The sequence below is a fragment of the Pituophis catenifer genome, unplaced genomic scaffold (genome assembly GCF_029215685.1).
Source record: "Pituophis catenifer annectens isolate HBS135680 unplaced genomic scaffold, rPitCat1.0.hap2 SCAF_6, whole genome shotgun sequence".
Classification (NCBI taxonomy): Eukaryota; Metazoa; Chordata; class Lepidosauria; order Squamata; family Colubridae; genus Pituophis; species Pituophis catenifer.
The window spans coordinates 42,018,975-42,040,339 of record NW_027256886.1 but is presented as its reverse complement, the minus strand read 5'-3'; the positions used below and the strand labels follow the sequence as shown (position 1 = coordinate 42,040,339).

The window sequence follows — 21,365 nt, the reverse complement described above, 5'->3', positions numbered from 1 at the left end:
TTGGGGGAAACACGGCACCACAAACATATACACATATACTAATTTGAATATCAGTCCACATTTATCTAAAAATAGTATGCAAAGTGTTTTACTCTGTCCCAATTCATATGCCATAATAATAACACCCAGAAGGGAAGCTATGTTATCCTTTTTTAACAAAAAACAGCCAAGAATATTTATAGTATAACTATGAGCTTATGCCAGAGCTTATGCCATAAGATAGAGCTTCTCTAGTTTATTATCCTCTAGAAGTGCTGGCAACTTTTGGGAATTGCAGTCTCAATACATTTGAAAATTCAACAAAGCTAGTCTGCCACAAGGTTCTTTGTTATTTACACTGAAGCCTGCCTTACAGTTTAGTCTTATGACCAAGCCTCTGTACTGTCCACTTCTCAAGAACTTCAGAATAATACAAGCTATAGATAGATAATCATACCTTCATCATTACAAGCATAATACCAGGACTCAAGTATATTCTAAGTATGTGCTGGATTTCTAAGACATGTCCAATCTATACTTATGTAGTAGTGTTTATTTCTTTGAAATCTTAGGGCAGAGAGAATCACAGCTGCCTAGAAATTCTATTTATTATCCTGACCAAATTAAGGATAAAAGGGGGAATATCAATAAAATAAGCTCTGTCCCTTAACAATCACTAAATCAGGATCTTGTTTTCAATTGACTGTGGTAGGAGTGCAGGAGGAATTGCAGGCAAGCAATCAACAGGGGAAGTGGTTTGGTTAAACTAAGCACTAGCATCAGATTGTATTCCTAACAGCAGGCCATGCCCCTACTGATCAGAGCAACCCTTGGGGCCACTTAAATAATAATCCAGATGTACACTCACCCACTGTTCTGTCTTCCTTTGCTGCTGCTTCTAAATTGCAGAGGAATCTTATTCCAGCAATAAAGAATTGATCTGTCATCAGGAACATGTCCCTCAAGGTACAGATGAAAGAATGAGCAATGACCCTATCAGCAACTTGACCACAACATTCCTTCTAACTTTCTTCCCAGGATCTTTAGCATCACATATATGTATAACTTCCACAGCAGCTCACTATTCCCTTCTTTTAACAAAACCCTATCTTTCAAGATTGCCTGCTGGGTGATATCCTCAGTGTCAACTTCCTCTAATGCAGCACTGTCCACATGTGCTAGAATTCTCATCATCTTCAGCCAGCATGGCCCTCTAGCATATCTGGATGGCACTAAATTGAGCAGAGACACAATGTGTTAAATTTCAAGACTGAAAACTCTATGAGTAGTAGTATATCAAGGCTGTATTATTCATGATTTCTGAATTCAGTATCCAAACTGTATCATAGGAAATAGAAAACAAAATTCATTTTGTTTATTTATATAAAACTAAATAGAAATGACATTTTTCTAGTATAATGTACTCAAAGCATCTTACATTTCCTTTGTGATTCTCAGACTTGTTAGGGTGTGTGTAAAAAGTATTTGTTGCTTGTGCAACGCGCAGAGCAGAAACACACAGGGAAGGAGATAAACGTCCAGCTTGTGTGAGAATAATACTTTATAGATAACAAACAGTCTCGGTGTAAGTAAAACAGTCCAAGGTCATAAACAGTAATATCAGTCCAGTAAGTATCTTCCCTTACCAAAGCAAACAGACTTTAGTAACTCTTGGTATACAGTACCATACGCAGTAAGCAACAGGATACAATCAGGTATCAATCCGGAAGAAGCAGGAAGAAGCAGGAAGAACGAACGCTTCTCTGTGCTGCTTATTTATGCACTGTAGCCTAATTACAGGGTTCAGCAAACCCTGATTACGTGGCTCAGTTGTTTCTTAAAGAAACAGATATATTGCCTGACCAACAAGTTAGGAGTAAGCTGCAAGCTGAACCTAACATTCTCCCCATTGGGCAGGACAATATACACAATAGATACAGAAACAAAAATACACATCCAAATCATACATTGTACAGTGGTATCAGTTACATTTCAGATTCTTAATCCAAATCTTTCACAACAATTGGTGTGTTTAATGGCACCTTGCGCTTTGGTAAAGTTGTCGGCAATATTGTCCTCTGATGCGCAATATTCCAATATAATCATGTTATCCTTAACACATTGCCGAACATTCAGATAACGTATATCAGTGTATTTAGTCCTTGTCTTTACAACAAGATTCGTTGCCATTTTAATGGCTGCCTGGTTATCCTCATAAACCGTAATAGGATAATCCATTTTGAATCCAATATCTTCCATCAACTGTTTATAATAAATCAGTTCAGTACATGTAAGTGATAGACAAGAAAACTCCGCTTCCATGGTAGACAAACTGATGTGTTTCTGGCGAATTGATTTCCATCCAATCAGGCAGTTATCCAACATGATTGCTATTCCAGACGTAGATTTTCTGGCAAAACTGGCATCAGCATATGCCTTTAATATCATATTGGCATTTGGTTCTAAATACATAGCAAAATGCAATGTTCTTTTAAGATACCTAAGAACACGTTTAGCAGCCTGCCAATGCCTATCAGTAGGCTCTGAACTATATTGTGCTAGTTGATTAACACTAAAAGCTATATCAGGCCGTGTCCAGTTGCTCAAATACGACAAACTGCCTATTAATGATTGATACAGTTCTTTACTGAACTGTGGACTCTGCAAACTATCCTGCTGGAATCCCTGTGCCATAGGAGTCTTGGCAGGTTTACATAATTCCATCCCATATTTTTTCAACAATTTGCAGATCTTATTAGATTGTGATATTTTAAATCCTCTAGATGTTTTTAGGATATCCAGCCCTAGATAATGCCGTATATGTCCTAGATTTCTAAGTTTAAATTTTGTTTGCAACTGACCGATAATCTCTCTGGCCTCAGCATCAGTTCTGGTAATTATGGCAACGTCGTCTGTAAAGAGTAACAAGAATGAAACACATCCATCCTGTTCTTTTTTAAACAGACATTTATCTGCTACGCCCTCATAGAACCCAATGTTATGTAATTCCTGCACTATACATTGGTTCCACTCGTAACCTGATTGCCTTAAACCATATAGGCTTTTTTGTAGCCTCCAACACTCAGTTCTATCCTGTGTATCATAACCAGGAGGTTTCTTCATATATATTGTATGCCTCAACGGAGCGTTCAAATAAGCTGTCTCGACATCTATATGAGTAATAGAGCATTTATTTCTAGCTGCCCAAACAAGCATCGTTCTCAAAGTGCTTGCTCGTAAACTTGGAGCAAAAACCTCATCATAGTCTCTATCTGTCTGTGAGAACCCTTGTGCAACAAGCCGAGCTTTATGGGTTACTACCCCATCTACACTTTTCTTTACCTTATAGACCCACCTACAGCCTATAAGTTTCTCATTTGGTGGTATTCTTACAACTTCATAGACACCAAGCCTCTTCAAAGAATCAATTTCTCTATCCATTGCCTCTTGCCAAGCTTTTTGCTCCTTTTCTGGATATAATTGTATATCATGATAACTGGATGGTTCGATATCTACTTGGCAAACCACTGTGGCTTTATAGCGATCTGGTGGATGCCGGTCCCTGGAAGATCGTCTAGGCATAACAGGACTAACATCAGGTATATTGGGTTCATCCTCCCTAACCCTAATTCCTGTTCCTGTTCTTCAACCTTAATAGATGGTTTATCATCCATCTCAGATGAACTATCATCAGGAATATGGTCTATCCTAACATCCACATCTGTAAAACCATAGTCTGCTTTTTCTAACCTGTCCCAGCCTTCATGTTCTAGGAATTTAGCATTAGTGCTACACAAAACTTTTGTTGTTCCGTTTTCCCAGAACCTATAGGACCTATGGTTAGCCTCATAGCCAACAAAAATCATTCTCTTTGCTCTCTGTTGGTCCTTCCTTCTCTGACTAACTGGTATATGCACCCAGGCTGGTGCACCAAAAGTATGTATATAACTTAAATCAGGCTTCCTGCCGTGCCATAAAGTAAAAGGAATTTTTCCTGTAGAGGAGTGCACCACATTATTTAAAATATGATTGGCACATAGTATTGCTTCTCCCCATAATTTATCAGGTAAACAAGCATCAGCCAGCATAGTCCTAGTCATAGCTTGTAGGGTCTGGCCTCTTCGTTCAATATATGCATTATGTTCTGGCCGAAAAGGGGCAGAACGTTTATGCTGTATCCCAGCATCCTTCAAAAACTTAGCAAACTGATGGTTAGTAAACTCAGTTCCATTGTCAGTAACAATGCATTTCACCTTAAACTTCTGCTTCCTTTCTACAAAACGAAGCCAATTTGTGATACATTGAAACGTATCACTTTTGGACTTCATAAGGTAGCAAAAACCATATCTAGTAAAGTGATCAACTATACTCAAAATATAGCATGCTCCCCCTAAACTGGGTTTCTTTGGCCCTATTAAGTCTAAAAAGACTACCTCCAAAGGTTTAGTTGTTTTAAACCCATTGCAGCGGTTTGCAGGTGAGCCATCATGTCTCCTCCTTTCTGAAGATGTAAGCGAAATAGTTTCTGTGTCAAGTAGATATGGACACCCACAGAGTCACGAACGTAGAGCTTCTTTAGCTTTGACCAACACCTCGCAGCAGACTCTTCGCCCCGGAAATGGACAAGTTGCTGGTCTCCCAGTGTCAGGCCAATGATGCATAAAGCACGCTCGTTGTCCCTGTGAAACTTCGCTATCTTTTTGACATCTTCTTCGTCAGCAGCATTCAATGCAGTTATGTCCGGTGGATTATTAACCATGTCCCACAGTCCTTCTTTTCGCAAAAGTAGACAGCATTTTGTGGACCAGGTAACATAGTTTGTACCATCCAACCGTACCTTGCTCAAAAGCCATCATCTTGACTACTACACCCACTGCCTGCACTTCTCACTTCCACAAAAACAAATTAAAGAGCCCTGGAACGTTCTGGGACCATAACCAATGTTAGGGTGTGTGTAAAAAGTATTTGTTGCTTGTGCAACGCGCAGAGCAGAAACACACAGGGAAGGAGATAAACGTCCAGCTTGTGTGAGAATAATACTTTATAGATAACAAACAGTCTCGGTGTAAGTAAAACAGTCCAAGGTCATAAACAGTAATATCAGTCCAGTAAGTATCTTCCCTTACCAAAGCAAACAGACTTTAGTAACTCTTGGTATACAGTACCATACGCAGTAAGCAACAGGATACAATCAGGTATCAATCCGGAAGAAGCAGGAAGAAGCAGGAAGAACGAACGCTTCTCTGTGCTGCTTATTTATGCACTGTAGCCTAATTACAGGGTTCAGCAAACCCTGATTACGTGGCTCAGTTGTTTCTTAAAGAAACAGATATATTGCCTGACCAACAAGTTAGGAGTAAGCTGCAAGCTGAACCTAACAAGACTAATGGAGTTTATAAAATAGTCAGATAAATTGTGGTTTTGTTTGCTTGTTTGTTTTTAGATTTTTATCCCACTTTTTTTCCCATATACAATCCAAGCTAATATTGTAGCTTGGAACCTAGAAAGAATGACTTATGTAACATAACATGATTTAGCTGTTTACAGAAATAACTCATTTTCTGCCCTGAAATCATAAACCAAATGGCCTGAGATTATATAGTAAGCTACAGGAGAAAAATTATCTAATAAATGCAGCCATTATTATTATTATTATTATTATTATTATTATTATTATTATTATTATTATTATTTATTAAATTTGTATACCACCCTACTCCTGAAGGACTCAGGGCGGTGAACAGCCAAAAGATAAAATACATATAATACAAATGTTAAAAAACCATTAAAATACAATTAAATAATTTGGCCCAAAAAACAAAATTTAAAACACCCCAAATTTATAAGACAAATTTAAATTTTAAAAAATTTAAAAACAGTTTAAAAAAGAGGTTAGGCCAGGCCAGCCTGCTGGAATAGGAATGTTTTGAGGGCACGGCGGAAAGCGCGCAGGTCTGTAATCCTCCGTATCTCCAGGGGGAGCTCGTTCCAGATGGCAGGTGCTCCCACAGAGAAGGCTCTTCCTCTGGGGGCTGCCAGTTGACACTGTTTGACGGACGGCACCCTAAAAAGCCTCTCTCTATGGGAGCGTACTGGTCGGTGAGAGGCTACTGGTGGCAGAAGGCGGTCTCGTAGATACCCCGGTCCTAGGCCATGGAGTGCTCTAAAGGTGGTAACCAAAACCTTGAAGAGCACCCGGAAGACCACCGGGAGCCAGTGCAGCTCGCGCAGGAGGGGGGTCACATGGGAGCGCCACGTCGCTCCCATAACCCACTAGGTTTGTAACTGATTTGGTTAAGAATATTGTGTAAACATAACTGTGGAGTTTATGTTGACCATTCTTGTCTCACTGTTTTGTGCCATTTCACTCCAAGCAGCAGGCCTTTAATGCTGTGTATCATTTAAAACTGCATCTATAATGTTTGCTTCATTTGTAACAGATAAAATCCCTTTTTAGAATGTAATCCTTCTCCTCCTAGTTGTATAATTCTGCTTCTATCATGCCAGTGTGAAATGGTCATATAAAATGACTTTTTATTCATCAAAATGTCAAACAATCGAACTATTCCAATGTTCATTTTTCTTTAGAATAGTGATTAAAAATAACAGAATAGAAAATTTGCTTTTATTTTAACTCTAAAACATGCACTAAAATGTTTATAGCACTTCACCTTGGCACTGTCAAATAGAGTAATTTTTTCCACTACAAACTCTCTCTTAAAAGTGCTTAAGATTATTAAGCCCAGATAATAGAAGGAAAAATGCTTTTAAGAATGTTAGAAGAGAGGAAATTTTACCAGGTGTAGTATGATTTCTCCATCTTCTCCCATCAGCACTGCATATACAGGTAGTCCTCAACTTAAAACGTAAGTTCATTTAGTTACTGTTCAAAGTTACAATGGCACTGAAAAAAGTGACTTACGACCATTTTTCACAGTTACAATCTTTGCAGCATCCCCATGATCATGTGATCAAAATTCAGACGCTTGACAACTGACTCATACCTATGGCTATTGCAGTGTCCCGGGGTCATGTGATCATTTTTTGCAACCTTCTGACAAGCAAAGTCAATGGGAAAGCCAGATTAATGGCTTACTAATTTATCAACTGCAGTGATTCATTTAACAACTGTGGCAAGAAATGTCATAAAATGGGACAAAACTCACTTAATAAATTCTCATTTAACAATATAAATTTTGGGTTCAATTTTAGTTGTAAGTTGAGGACTATCTGTAATGGAGTAAAAAATATTTTGTTATATAACCATGAAAATTACATAAGACAATTCAAAATGAATGAAGATGAATTTAATTTAGGAATCCTAAACAAGTGGTTCCCATCCTTCCTAGATATGTCTATTTTATTTCTCGTTTACCATAGCAATGGAATCCCTTAAATTTCTCAAGTGGGAACCATTATCTTTTAGTAGCCAAGAGTAGGTAGGAGAAAGTGCACATGTTCTTCCACAACAAGGCAAGATCTTGTTTATTCCTACTAGCCATGGATGCCCACAATATTAATGTTATCCAATCTTATGAAAGTATGATGAAGTTGCTTTGTTTCCCCATTTGTCTTTCAAGTACACTGTTGCCTGATATCAGTTCCCTCCCAACCACTCCACGCTCAAAAAAGCTTCAGGAAAATATATTTTCCAATACTGACATTATTGAAGTGGAGGCTTAGGGATTTAGTATATGTACTTTTTCTTCCCCAATAAACTTTGTTTAGAAGCTAACAAAGCTATAAGACTAATTTGCACATACAACCAATTCTATACATGCATTTTCCCAGAATAATCACCACAGAGAATCTTTGTCCTATCTATGGCAAATTCAAACATAATATTTGCACTGTTTATGCAGTTTGGACATTCCTTGGAGACTTTAAATACTGAGGGGGCTTTGGTACTCTCTAAGCTTGGTTGCTTTCTTGCACGTTTCATTACCCAAACTAGCTAACATCATCAGTGCTAGTGACTAGCATCAAGGACCCCGCATTTCAACTCTGAGCTACAAAATATTGTCCAATATTAGTATTTTAAATACTGAATGATACAGTGATGCATATTCAAATATGAATTATGATATCATAATAGCTATATTAACAGACTAGAAGATGTATCTTTATCAAAGACAAAAAATCAAAATATTAGGAGAAAACTATAGAATTATATCCTACTGACTAGCAGCTCCTTCAATATTGCTGTTAGTCTGGTATTTTGCAAAGACTGACATTGGGGCTGGTCCCTGGCAAACAGGAAATGAGTATATGAATCATTATGTTTCCTTACATTTCAAACAACTTTTAAACAAGATAATTTAATGTGCTTGTAGAACAATCACACATATACCTTATTGAAAGCCAGTACTATTATATGTCACAAAGCTTAACTATACAATTTGTCTCACTTCATAACAATATGCCGGTTGATTTAAATAAAGTCAAAAAAGCTTACTAAAGGAGACTAGAATGCATTAGAATCTCCTTAGACATGTTCTGTGCTGTTCCTCGGTCAGCTCCAGACATCACCATAACTTCAGCTATAGCTGAGCTGATATTTTTCTGACTCTGAATCAGTTTATCACAGTAAAGCTTCATCCCCTCCCCCCGCCCTCCGACACTAGATTTGGTGACCAGTCTGTTTTGCTTTGGTTGCTCAGTGCAAACAAGATCTTGGTCAGCATCTACTGCAGCTAACTGTGCCAAGGGCAATTGTATCCGCAAATCCCCTTCACTCCTTATAGTCAGGTTCACTTTCAGAACACTAGTTTCTTAAGCTTGCTTAAGCTTGTTTGCATACCCTTAACTAAACAGCATGCAGCAAACTCAATGTCCCTCCTCCCAAGTTCTAGATGGCAATCTATAACTACATTTAGCATGAACATAAAAAGTGTCTGCCTAATTGAAAAAATACCACCATGCAATCTTTTAGTTGGCAACTCATGGCTAGCAAAAGAATAATGTCTTCACTGGCAAATGGCTTCCTTCTTAACAATTTACCCATGCGCAAATGGCCAGACAAATGCCACACATGAATTACAAACATAAAAGGCAGGGGCTAGGAATTCATTTTCTTTTCCTTTTAAATAGTCTATGGTTGAGGAGGTTTTTGTTACTTCAAGAATTGTGAAAGTTCAGCAAATGAAACACTGTTTAAATCCCTTTTTCAAAAAAACCCACAACCTTTTAGGTCCGGGGTGTCAAATTCGCGTTGTCACAGTGTCGTCATATGACGTATCGCAACCTTTTTTCCTCGTCGCTGTGTGGCCAGCGCATGATGTATCTGGCCCATGGGCTGCGAGTTTGACAGCCCTGTTTTAGGTGAAAATCTGAAGGTAGTGGATTTTGTCTTCTTCATAGGGTAGAATAACACATTTAGATAAAATCATGAAAATTATATTTCAATGATAACAAATATCAATATTAGTTAAAATAATGGTCTTCCCAGTAGTAATGAATACTGTACCTGTGACAGTTGTGCACTGAGAAAATAAGAAAAGAGTTCAAATTACAGATTTAGAGACGCTAAGAATATCACAGACTGCAAGAACTAATCAATCAGTCCTAGTCCAAATAAAGGCTAACTGCTCTTTTGAGGCACTGAACAACAACTCGTATGCTTTGGGCATGTGTTCTGATCAGATGATGGACTAGAAGAAAATATTATGCTTGGCAAGTTTGAGGGAGCAAGACAGGAAAACATAACCAATAAGGTAGATGGATGGGGAAAAGAGATTATTGGAATGTTCTTGGGAAAGTTAAAGTTATTACTACAGTAGAGACAAATCAAGATGAAGTGTTCATGCAGTTGCCAAGAGGCAAACCTAAATCAATAGCAATTACTAACTAATTATTCATAAAATGGAGGGATAACTGACTGACTCATGATGTTCCTTGCCTATTTTTAGCAGTTTGTGAATATTAATCTGCTTTGTGACAGATTAGAGAGAGAAACAAATGGAAATTTTACAGGAAAGTGCCTCCAATTAAAACTGACTTCTTTTGAATAGAAACTTTGGCAAGGCTTTAAGGATTTTCCTATTGCTGAGTTAAGATATTATCTGCTTTCAGTCAGCAGAAAACAATGTCACTGTCAATCACAGTTTTATCTCTACTACATCTGTCTGAGTCATTGTCAAATAACTCCTGGTCCCTAAGTGTGCCACTCAATATAGTAAAAAACATTGGTTTACTTCAATGGTGGGATTCAAAATTTTTTACTACCAGTTCTGTGGGTATGGCTTGGTGGGCATGGCATGGCTTACTGGGTGTGCTTGGTGGGCATGGCAGGGAAAGAATAATGTAAAATCTCCATTCCCTCCCCCTCCAGGGGAAGGTTACTGCAAAATTCCCATTTCCTCCCGATCAGCTGGGACTCAGGAAGCAGAGAATAGATGGGGGCGGGGCCAATCAGAGGTGGTATTTTCCAGTTCTGCAAACTACTCAAAATTTCCGCTACCGGTTCTCCAGAACTAGTCAGAACCTGCTGAAACCCACCTCTGGTTTACTTCTCTGCTTTCCTGCTGTCTCCTTTCAGTAATTTATCAGCCAGCAGGATGGCTGATATGAGAGCATTGCAGAAGGAATTGGGGAAGGACATACTTGGATTTAAGACTTTGCCTTTTCTACAGTATGCTGGTTTTCCTATCTATTACTATTTTCTATTACTCCCTAATCTGGGCCTTTAAAGAAACTTCTTTTGAAGGCACATCTTTCCTTTGTTTGTCATGTTTTCTGCTTAATTTCATGAATCTCCATGTCTGTAAACAGTCAATTTAGCTCCACAAGGTTTGCAAATTTTAGAAAGCTAGAACACACCATAGATAAATAGCTAGACATAAAAAACAACAGCATCCAAAATTACAAATTATTAATAGATAAATGATACATAATAGGGTTTTTAACCAACCAAAATTTGGAAGCCACAAAGTGACTCTTTTCCATGATTAGGAAAAGTGCCAGCTGATATCATTCTTGGCTGCATTTTTCCAACAATCCTTAGTAATGTGGTAATTTCAAAGGACTTCAAGTTAGTTCTAATTCAAGTTTTGTTTTTCAAAAACTGGTACTCTTCAGATGTACTATTAGAATTCAGTTGTCATAATTCCATCTTCCTATTTTACAAAAGAGGGCAGAAAGGAATGATTTTTCATGTGTTAAAATATGAACAAAGGTGAAAGGATAGATATCATTTTATTTGCTACTAATCCCATACAATATCGGCTTGTGATCATTTAGTAGCTGTTTGGGATAGTGTATTAATATATATTTAAAAATCTTTAAATACTAAATATGTTAATGTAATATTGAATTATATTTGGATTAGATGCGGAATATGACTTTATCAGGAACTGTAATTGTATCAATCATAGGTAATGGCATAAAGAATTATATTAATAAATTGGAAAAGTGGAATTATTTGAAATGTCAAGGAATGTTTATTTGAAATGTGTGTTCTGTTTGTTACTAGAAAGCCAATACTTTCTATTAATCAAAGGATGCAGCAATATGTGTTAGTATAGCAGAGATCTGTTATATCTTACAATAATATCTTGCATTGTTCATATTATAGTACAAAACACATTAGTAAATCGGTGACTATTAATAAATATAATAATATAATAAATAATATAATAATGTAATAAATAAGAGCCTTGGTAGTACAGTGGTCTAAAGCACCCTGTTATTAAGAACAGCTGCCTGCAATTACTGCAGGTTCGAATCTCACCAAGGCTCAAGATTGACTCAGCCTTCCATCCTTTCTAAGGTAGGTAAATTGAGGACCCAGTTGTGGGGGCAATAAGCTGACTTTGTATAAATATACAAAAAGAATGAAGGCTATTGCTTAGCGCATTGTAAGCCGCCCTGAGTCTCCGGAGAAGGACGGCATATAAATCAAATTATATATATATATATATATATATATATATATATATATATATATATGTATGTATGTATGTATGTATGTATGTATGTATGTATGTATATAAAATATTTTTTCTCTTCTCCTTCAGTTTTATTTTTTTTTAATTTTTAAAAAAAATTAAAGATTGTTTTATTACAAACAATAAAGATAGATGATGGATGGATAGAGAGGGAGAGAGGGAGAGAGAAAGATCTATAGAAAGACCATATATAGGAACAATTAGGTAAACATTGCTAATTTTAATACTCTTGAAATACCCTGAGAATTAATTTTCACTCAGGAATTGCTCTTTAACATAGGTATCATCATAAACAATTTAGAGCCCACTTATCTCCTCCTTCTCCCTCTTATTTTCTTGTCTATTTATTTATTTGGCAAAGAAAAAGCCTGGACTCCACTGCCCACCTCTTCTTTTAAGGGAAAAAAAAATCTACCATTGTTATCTTGCCTTCTTTGTTTTGTTTTGCTTTGTTGCCTTTGTGTTTTTGTTCGGGTGTATTTGTCTTTGTGCATAGTTCTCTCAAATTCATCACACAACCAATACATAGAATCCATCATCAGAAAGAGAAATATTTACATGGCTCTGACTAGTTAGAAATAAATATTATGCTTTACTTTCTGAGAAACTAAGGCTCAGATACTTTTGTGAAATCAGAGATTAAACTTCCTAATCATTATCAGACTATATATGTATGCCCCATTCAAGGAGTTGGGATATAATTTCCCAACTTTGGGTAAGTTATATTTTACTTCCCATTTTGTCCATTAACATAGTGTAACAGGCCAAGACACTCCAATAACCAGGTGCTTTTGGGCAACAGGTCCAAGGAAAAATGTGAACAATGTTCTAGGCCTCTTTGAAACTGCTTTGGAGAACAGTGTAGGAGGGAAAAACTCTCTCTTTGAGGGTCAGTTTATTTACTGGAGAATAAGCAAATTGACAGGGGAGATTCCAAGGGCTCAAGTACAGTTAAACAGTCAAGAGGATTTTGCTAATGAGAATGAGAAATGACTCAAAGAGATCCTGCCCTAACATCTGCCAGGTGCAAGTCTAGGCCTCTATCACAGCTATATCTCTTCCTCAGAAAACTGATATGAGACTTTAGCCTCAGGTGGTTTCTGTTTTCTCTCCACATGGTAGGATGCCATGTTTATCAGAATAAAGTACATGTCACCACAATTCAGCATCCATGCAACATTCCTTCCACTAAATGACAACAGCCCTGGATACAGCTTGGTAGGCTTTTCAGTATCACTCACTTGCCAGAGATAGGAAAACTGGATCCTTCCCTTCTCTTCTGTCACTGACAGGGCAGAACATATCCAGTTTACAAGCACCTTGCATCTTTCTTTCACAGCCTGTCAGTCATTCCATGGATTTAATGGATAATTCAAACAACACCCATAATAGAAACAGCCACTCTGCTCCATCTGGGCCATTATCTCTTTTATATTTGCTCGTTAATATTTACTGGGTTCACACAAAGTGCACATGCTCCTTTAGCTTCAAGGACACCAAATTTAGTAATTTCTGCATCTCTTTCGTTGAAGCAAACGAGAGCAGGGAGAGAGGACGAATCTTTTATTTAAAAACAAAAAATTAAAAAACCTTCTGCACTGCTATTTTCAGTACTGCCAAAATGCTACAAACCGCCTTGATTCACTTTGTGTAGGCAAAGGCACATGTAAATGTCTATAAATTTCATTGTACCAATCATCCTCTGTCTCTGCAATCGGTCCCTTTAAAAAAAGAAATAATGATTAACCCTTTAGAGAAGCAATTTCAGTGATATCTCTCTCATGAAAACTATGCTGAAAAATAGCTATAATTATTATTTTTAAAAATAATAATTTATATCAGAGATTATTAACTGAAAATCAAAGTCACTCTATCCTTCACACACAGATCTCAAAAGTTTTTACCATCTTACAAGTGACTGTAAAAATGTTCTATTTATTAATAAGATAAAATGTTTTAACTGCATCTAGATTTATAAGTTATCTAATCTACTTATCCCAAGATTGTATTCTGAAAATAAGCCAACATTGAAAATAAATAAGGTATGTATTTTTGTGTTAAATCTAAATATGTGAAATAAGGGATAATTCTTCAAAATGCAGAACATTGATTAAAGGGTTTTTAAAATAGAAATCCAAAATGTGTTTGGAATATATCACTTGAGCCAGGTGATGCAGGTCTAGGACAATTTACCATGGCCAACTCACCACAGGACAATTCAAGGCTGTATTAATTGTTTCATTTAGTTACTTTTATTATTGGTGACCACATTTTTGTTGAAATTATTGTAACTCTTGTATTTCTGAATTGACTTAATTTTATTATTATCGAACATGGTTCTATTGAAATTAATTTATCTTTTTTTATTTGTTGAATTGTCCTGTAGCGAGTTGTCCCGCGGCGAGTTGGTCATGATGAGTTGTCATGCGGTGAGCTGGCCATGATGATTTGGCTGCAGTGAGTTGGCTGTGGTGAGTTGTCCCATTCTGTTGTGATGCTGTCACTGCCCTCTCATGGTGCCTAGAGGCTGTGGAGGTCTGGATGTGGGACATCAGACTTTGGATGAACCATGGTAAGATTGAGTGAGTTTGGGTGCATCCCAGGTTCCAGGACCTTAACATCTTTAATTCTGGATGGTGTTGCACTACCCAGGCAGACCCAGTGCATAACTTGAGGGTTCTCCTGGACTCGTGAATCCTAATCGATGAGCAAGTGACAGTCATGGCTAGGAGACTCTGTGCAACTTTATGTTGTGCACTAGTTGCACTCTTTCCTGGATCGGGAGTCCCTCTGCTCAGCCATTCCAACCGCCGGTCATCTCACTGCTGGACTATTCAATGTGCTCTACATTGGCTATCCTTGAAGAATATCCAGAAGCTTCAACTGATACAGAATGCAGCTGCATCATCAGTTTTGGAGGCTTCTAGGGTGGCTCACATTACACCATTGTTCTGCGAGCTGTACTGGCTGCCAGTTTTCTTCCTGGTCAAGTTCGATGTGTTGGTTATCACCTTTATAGCCCTTCATGGGATGGGTCTAGGTTATCTAAGGAGCCACCTCATTGCAAGAGAATTAGTCTGTCCCAGGCTGGCAGAAGAAACATGCTGAGCTTCCAGTCAGTAAAGGAATTTCAGCTGGCAGGAGAAGAGCCTTTTCTGCCAGGGCACCCACTCCCTGGAACATCCTGCTCCCCCAAGATGAAGTCCATATACCTTTCAGGCCTTCTGAAAAGGCTGGCTCTGCCAACTGGCTTGGGGCCCCAATGAGGAAGTGGTGTTCTGGAGTTGGTTAAAGTTGGATTAGACAGACTCTACCTTCTTGCCAGGCGCATTTTGCTTCCTTCCTCTCCAGGTTGGTCAATTGAATTTTAACTGAATTTTAAATTCATGGTCTTTATATATTGTTTTAATGTTTTATATATTTTTATTGAATGACCATAAACTGACTAGAGTCACCTTGGCAAGACAGGCACCATAGAAACTTAATAAAATAAATAATAGTTCCAAAAATATGTAAGTTTAATATGAACATAAAACTGAATTTCTGGTGCAATTATACTTTGCTTTCATATTTAAATAATGATCAACAAGTCTTCCTATCATGGCTCCACTAAGGGAACTCAAGTGATAGCCAAAGTTCAAATCTTCCTGTTACAATGCCAGGAGAAATTGTTAGGCATCCAAGCCTATTATGACTAATGTATGAGTTTCTCCAGATAGGAGAATTTGCCTCCTTATATGTCCTTTTCTAATATCAATTTTCTACTATATTGGATATATTCTCTTAGAAATATTCAAGTTTCCAGCAAAGTAAGGAGGCAAACTCAAGACCATATTTTAATGTGTACAACGTTCCAGATGGCTTTGTGCTATCTATACAGAATCTTCCCATGGCCCCAAAGCTATAAATTCTCTTTCAAGTCAAACTTAACTACTGCTAACTTTATGGATGGATCCACTCAGTTTTCTTGGCAGCAGAACAGAAATGGTTCGCCACTGCCTTCTTCTGGAGCAGTTTTCAGCTTTCCAATCTAGCCTAGTTCTCTGATATTACATGTCAGTCTGTCATCAATAGGCTTTCATTAACAATTTTATTTCTCTTTTTGTCATGAAACATGAACACTTATATTATACTACAGTTTCTATGGAATAATGATCCTTAGCTTGCAGCCTTACCTGTAAGTGTGAGATTTGTGTAGGTGTTAGAGAATTGCTCCTTGAGAAGAACCAGGTGCATCTGAGCTGCCTTTTCTCTTTGTAATTCCAACATGATGTCAGGATGCTGGGCAATCTTACAGCCTTTTTGTTTATCCAATGCAATATCACTGCGAATAATGTCTGCAGCACAAGTGAAAAGAAAAAATATGTCACACAGTCAACTTCCAAACTTACCAAAGGAGCCAAGATTTACTCTAAAACCAGATAATATTATTACTGTGGATAATTTAGTCTTATAGCACCTTGCACATCTGAGTTTCTTTCCAAGTAATCTTTTGTATTAAGCCTATTTAGACTTATTTCCATGAAAGACAACCTGGCCACTTGCCACTCTTGACTTTTTTCTTATGAAAAGTTTGCCTAAAACAACTCTTAATATGATCTGTTCCACATCTGTACTCTGTCCTGTTAAATTTTCCAGTGACCTATTGTTGCATAACTATAAAAGCAAGAAACATAAGTCACAAAATAGGTTTTAAAAATATTCAAGACATGAACTTGTAGATTATCCACTTCTCCACTTCTCTCTATATACCAATGACTGCATCTCAAAAGGTCCCTCTGTTAAAGTATTGAAGTTTGAAACGACGTTATAGAGCATTGCACACCAGAACAACTAGACACAAGGACAGTTTTTTCCCACATGCCATCACTCTGCTAAACAATTAATTCCCACAACACTGTCAAACTATTTACTGAGACTGTATTACTATTATTCTTCTCATCCTTCCTATTACCTATCTCCTACTACTTATGACTATAACCTTGTTACTTGTATCTTTACGATTACCGTATATTGTTTTATTTAGTATGATTTTGATTGCTTATTTAATATCCTATGACTATCACTAAGTGTTGTATCTTATGATTCTTGATGATTGTATTTTTTATGTACATTGAGAGCTTATGCATCGAAGACAACTTCCTTGGGTGTCCAATCACACTTGGCCAGTAAAGAATTCTATTCTATAAAGATCTTGGATTGGGACTGGGAGGGCAAGTTCAATTTTATTCTAAATCATGCAAACTCAGTAGCTGATATTGGGCCAGTTACCATCTGTCAGCCCAAACTATCCCTCAGGACTGAAAGAAAAACCAGGAGGAATGGAGTGTTAGATATGCTATTGTTCACTTTTGGATGAAGAATGGAATATAAATCTAATCAATACACATTGAAATAATATGTTTTAGAAGCCAGTGAAAGAATATTTTAATTTGCTGTACTGTAATGCTTCATCCATTTAAATGAAATCTTGCTGCCACTGATGCATGGAGTCAAATAGGTTGGGGTCCCCTGCTTTAAATTGATCTGGCAAAATCCATTATGGGTTAAATGGATTCCAACATTTGGAGGTTTTCCCAGTAATCTGAAAGCCAGTCTCAAAGAGTGCCTAATTCAGGTCTGAAAAACAAAGGTAACCATAGCATTTCACAAGCAGAGCCTCCTTATTTGCTGGTCTTGTTTTACCAAATCAGTAGACTAGAAGCAAATTTGATCAGAGAAGAATTTAAGTTCAAGCCCGCATCATGGTGATAATGGCCCTTAAACTATCTTTCTTCTTCAATCTTATTGTGTCAACATACAAAGCAGCATCTTTGTTTAAGATTATTTTCTTCTTTCTATGGGGTGAAAAATGGAAAGTTTTGCCAGCATGTTGCTATATGTAGTCCTTGACCTATGGCCACAATTGAGCCCAAAATTTCTGTTGCTAAGCAAGACATTTGTTAAATTAATTTTGCCCCATTTTATAATCTTTCTTGCTACAGCTGTTAAGTGAATCACTGCAGTTGTTACTTTAATAATATGGTTGTTAAGTGAGTCTGGCTTCCCCATTGACTTTGCTTATCAGAGAGTTGCAAAAGAGGATTACATAACCCTGGGACATTGCAAATGTCATAAATACATGCCAATTGCCAAACATCTGAATTTTGATTATGTGACTATGGGGATACTGCAATGGTCATAAATGTGAAAAATGGTCATAAGTCACTTTTTTCAGTGCCATTGTAACTTTGAATGGTCACTAAATGAACTGTTGTAAGTGAAAGACTACCATAGTTTTTGAACAGCATTTAACAGAAACTGAGGCCCTTCATCTAAAACTCATAACTGCATCAATTCATGCTCATATTGTCATTTGGAACTGGAATATGTTGTAATTAAATGTTTCCATCTCTTTCTTCTTTCCTCAGCCAATCTTCCAAGCAACTTCATAATCTTGATCTGACAGGGAACTTCAGGAGCTGCCTTTTTGGAGCACTGGACCAAGGCCTTTATTCATATAGTAAAAATATATAATTTATAGTAAGTTCCTTAGTTTGGACAATAGATAACTCTTTCTTAACAACTGATGATTTGTGAACATGCCCTAAAGTCACATGGGGATTTGTGCTGGCATAAGAAAAATCAGAAAGAGCTATGCAAATAATTATGCTTGACCTCATCCTATGCTCAAAGACATCATACTTCCCAATAGTTGTGAATATATCATTTCTACTTTTCCCTTCCCTTCAAAACTTCCCCACATGTGCATTATTCTACTTCCACATAAAGCTAAGAGAAGGAAGAGAAGAAAAAACATGTGATTTAGAAATGGAAAGCAAATTAATATGTGTGTTTTCTCATATCCAATTCTGTGTTGCCTATCCCTATTTTAAATGTTGTACACATGGACAAAAATATGTACAAGAAAGCATTCATATTTTAATAGAACTACAAATCATGCACAAATGAGAAGAGATTTCCATATGCCTCTCTTCACAGTATAACCTTAGAGTTATTTTTGACCCAACCAAAATGTTTGAGAAAGATAATTATCAATCCAATGGGAGTAATATCTAAGACATGTTTGGCAAACCTGTTGTCCTCCAGATATATTAGATACCTATTATCAAGGATGATGGAAGTTACAGTCCAGCAGATCTGATGGACAATAGCTCAGAAAAAGCTAGTATAGCTAAATGAATTTAGCTTATACTTTCTTCTAAAAACAATATTTTAAATACTCATGATAAAATGCCCATGGTGAAGAAATAGCAGTAGTATGATATAATAATCAGGTAGTCAAATTTCACTCTATCAACTAATTACAGGGTTACATGTAATCCTCAAAATAAACACCAATATACATTTTGTTTAGATTGTTGTATAAATCTATCCAATATGTGAATAGCAGATTATGATTTAGTAAAGTCTTTGCATAATCAATAAATCATAGTTAATAGTTAATATGTCATGGATTACTATGTTTTGGGATTACAGTATGAACAAACTACAGCTTTCTTAAACTGTATAACTACAACTCTCATCCTCTTTCATTATGCCTCTGCTGACTGGAGCTGCTGCATGTTGCAATTCAACATTTGAAGGTTAATTCTGGTGCTTTGTGAACAAGATACAAATCTTTGAGTCTATTTTTTCTTCACAAATGAAGGCAAATATACGTGTCCCCAGGATAATGCTGCAAGGTCCAATCTGGGTCAGTCATCAGGATCAGAAGTTTAGTCTTCTGAGTTTTTGGACTCATGCTGGAGCCCATCCTCAGGGAACTTCTCTCTTCTGGAATATGGGTTATATTTGGGTTATTCTATGCATCGTGCTTTGGGTTAGGCTATGCATCATATTTATGTGGTACATAAAAAATTTTCTTCCCTTTTCTTGAATTTTTATGATTCTGAAATTTGAAAACATCATTCTTTTAAGCAATGATTTCAGAAACACAACTTGGTTCTTGTTTGTTCTCAATAATTAAACCAAACATTTCTTTTCCAGGTTTGGATGTGTCAGACAATAGTTTTGCCTTTAAAACCAAAAATGGATACTTTCATTCTCCTCTAGAATGCATACACAATATCCTGAACTCATTATCCTCTTATGCAACAATTTGAGAAAAATAATATGGATTTACTTCTATAGACCAGACTGTAGAACACTGCTGTTGGATTGGTTACTATACTTTTGAATAGTCAGGAAGACTATGCACAATCATCCTTCTGAAGCTATTTGTACTGCAGATTCATAGATGAATATGAAGGGAGCACACCCATGTGGCAGGTAGATGAGCTGCGGCTAATTGCAGGATGCAAACCCAGCCTTCGTAAACTGGAAAAGTGAAAGGCTACCTAGTACAACTCTAAGGCCAGAATAAGAAAAAACAGTAAGGCATTCTGTTCAAAGCTTCTCATATTACTTTGGCATTTGAGACCTTCGCAGTGAAACTCTGGAAATTTTGTCCATTTTCAGCAGTGATATAAACAATTTTCTGCACTTTTGCTAGAATCGGTTCTATATCTTCCTAAAAATGTTTTATTTGAGGATCTCCTTTTCAACTGAGATACTTCATTCTAGTACATCCCACATTAATGTATCTACATTTTTTGAACTGGTGTTGGAACAGAACAAAATTTAGTTTGAGATAAATACATTATTCTGTTAAAACAACTGCTCTCTGGAGGCAGAGCTGTCCATTCCTTTGGGATGGCTACAATTATTTTCCAGGAATTATGATAACTGCCACAAAAACCAGCTTGAACATTTCATTGAATCTTTTAGGAAAAATATCAAATGACCAAAAGAAATATAAATTACTTTTCTTATTGATCAGAAACCTTTCTACTTATGAAAATACTGGAAGTTATTTTATTGCAACACCAGAACTGAGATATCCAGCTGAGGTCAAACTTACTCTTTTAGTCATCAGACAAGATGGTCAGTAAATGGAAAGTTATAAAACTTTGAAATAGCCAGTTTAAAAAGTTATAGCCATTAAATATGTTTCTACAATTGTGCCCATGTGCCTGGCCAATTTTGTTAGAGTTCAGATTTTGGCAAATAATCAGATAATGCGAGTTCTTTGCTTTAAGTAATGCTATAGTAATTATCTTAATATAAGGAGCATATATTTGTTTTGGTAAATGTTCCCATCTTAGAACATGTAAAATGCTTAGAAACCAGAATTAATGCAAGTTAATATTTTCCTGAATAAAGTAAGTCAGTTTTATCTTGCCCATAAAAAAACAGTTCTTTCTCCTATATTCATTATTAAAAGACTTCTTAAAAATAACAATCATACAGTTTCTAAATATTTTGTCAATTTCTTTGTTCAGTGTACCTTCTGATATGCTAATAATGCAAGCAAAGTTTTCCTCAAGTCATACTCAACTCCTGATAATTTTATGGACAGAAGAACAATATTAATCAGCAGTACGTATATTTGTTTGTTTC

General features: G+C 36.7%; 1 protein-coding gene across 1 annotated transcript in view; it reads right to left on the bottom strand.

Annotated features, from left to right (window-relative positions):
* The window catches only part of HPSE2 (heparanase 2 (inactive)), a 141,789-nt gene that overhangs the window by 105,311 nt on the left and 15,113 nt on the right, over positions 1-21,365 (bottom strand). Inside the window, exon 3 of the mRNA XM_070945185.1 lies at positions 16,100-16,261. Coding sequence (XP_070801286.1) covers positions 16,100-16,261 — 162 coding nt within the window. The remainder of the gene's footprint in view (positions 1-16,099; positions 16,262-21,365) is intronic.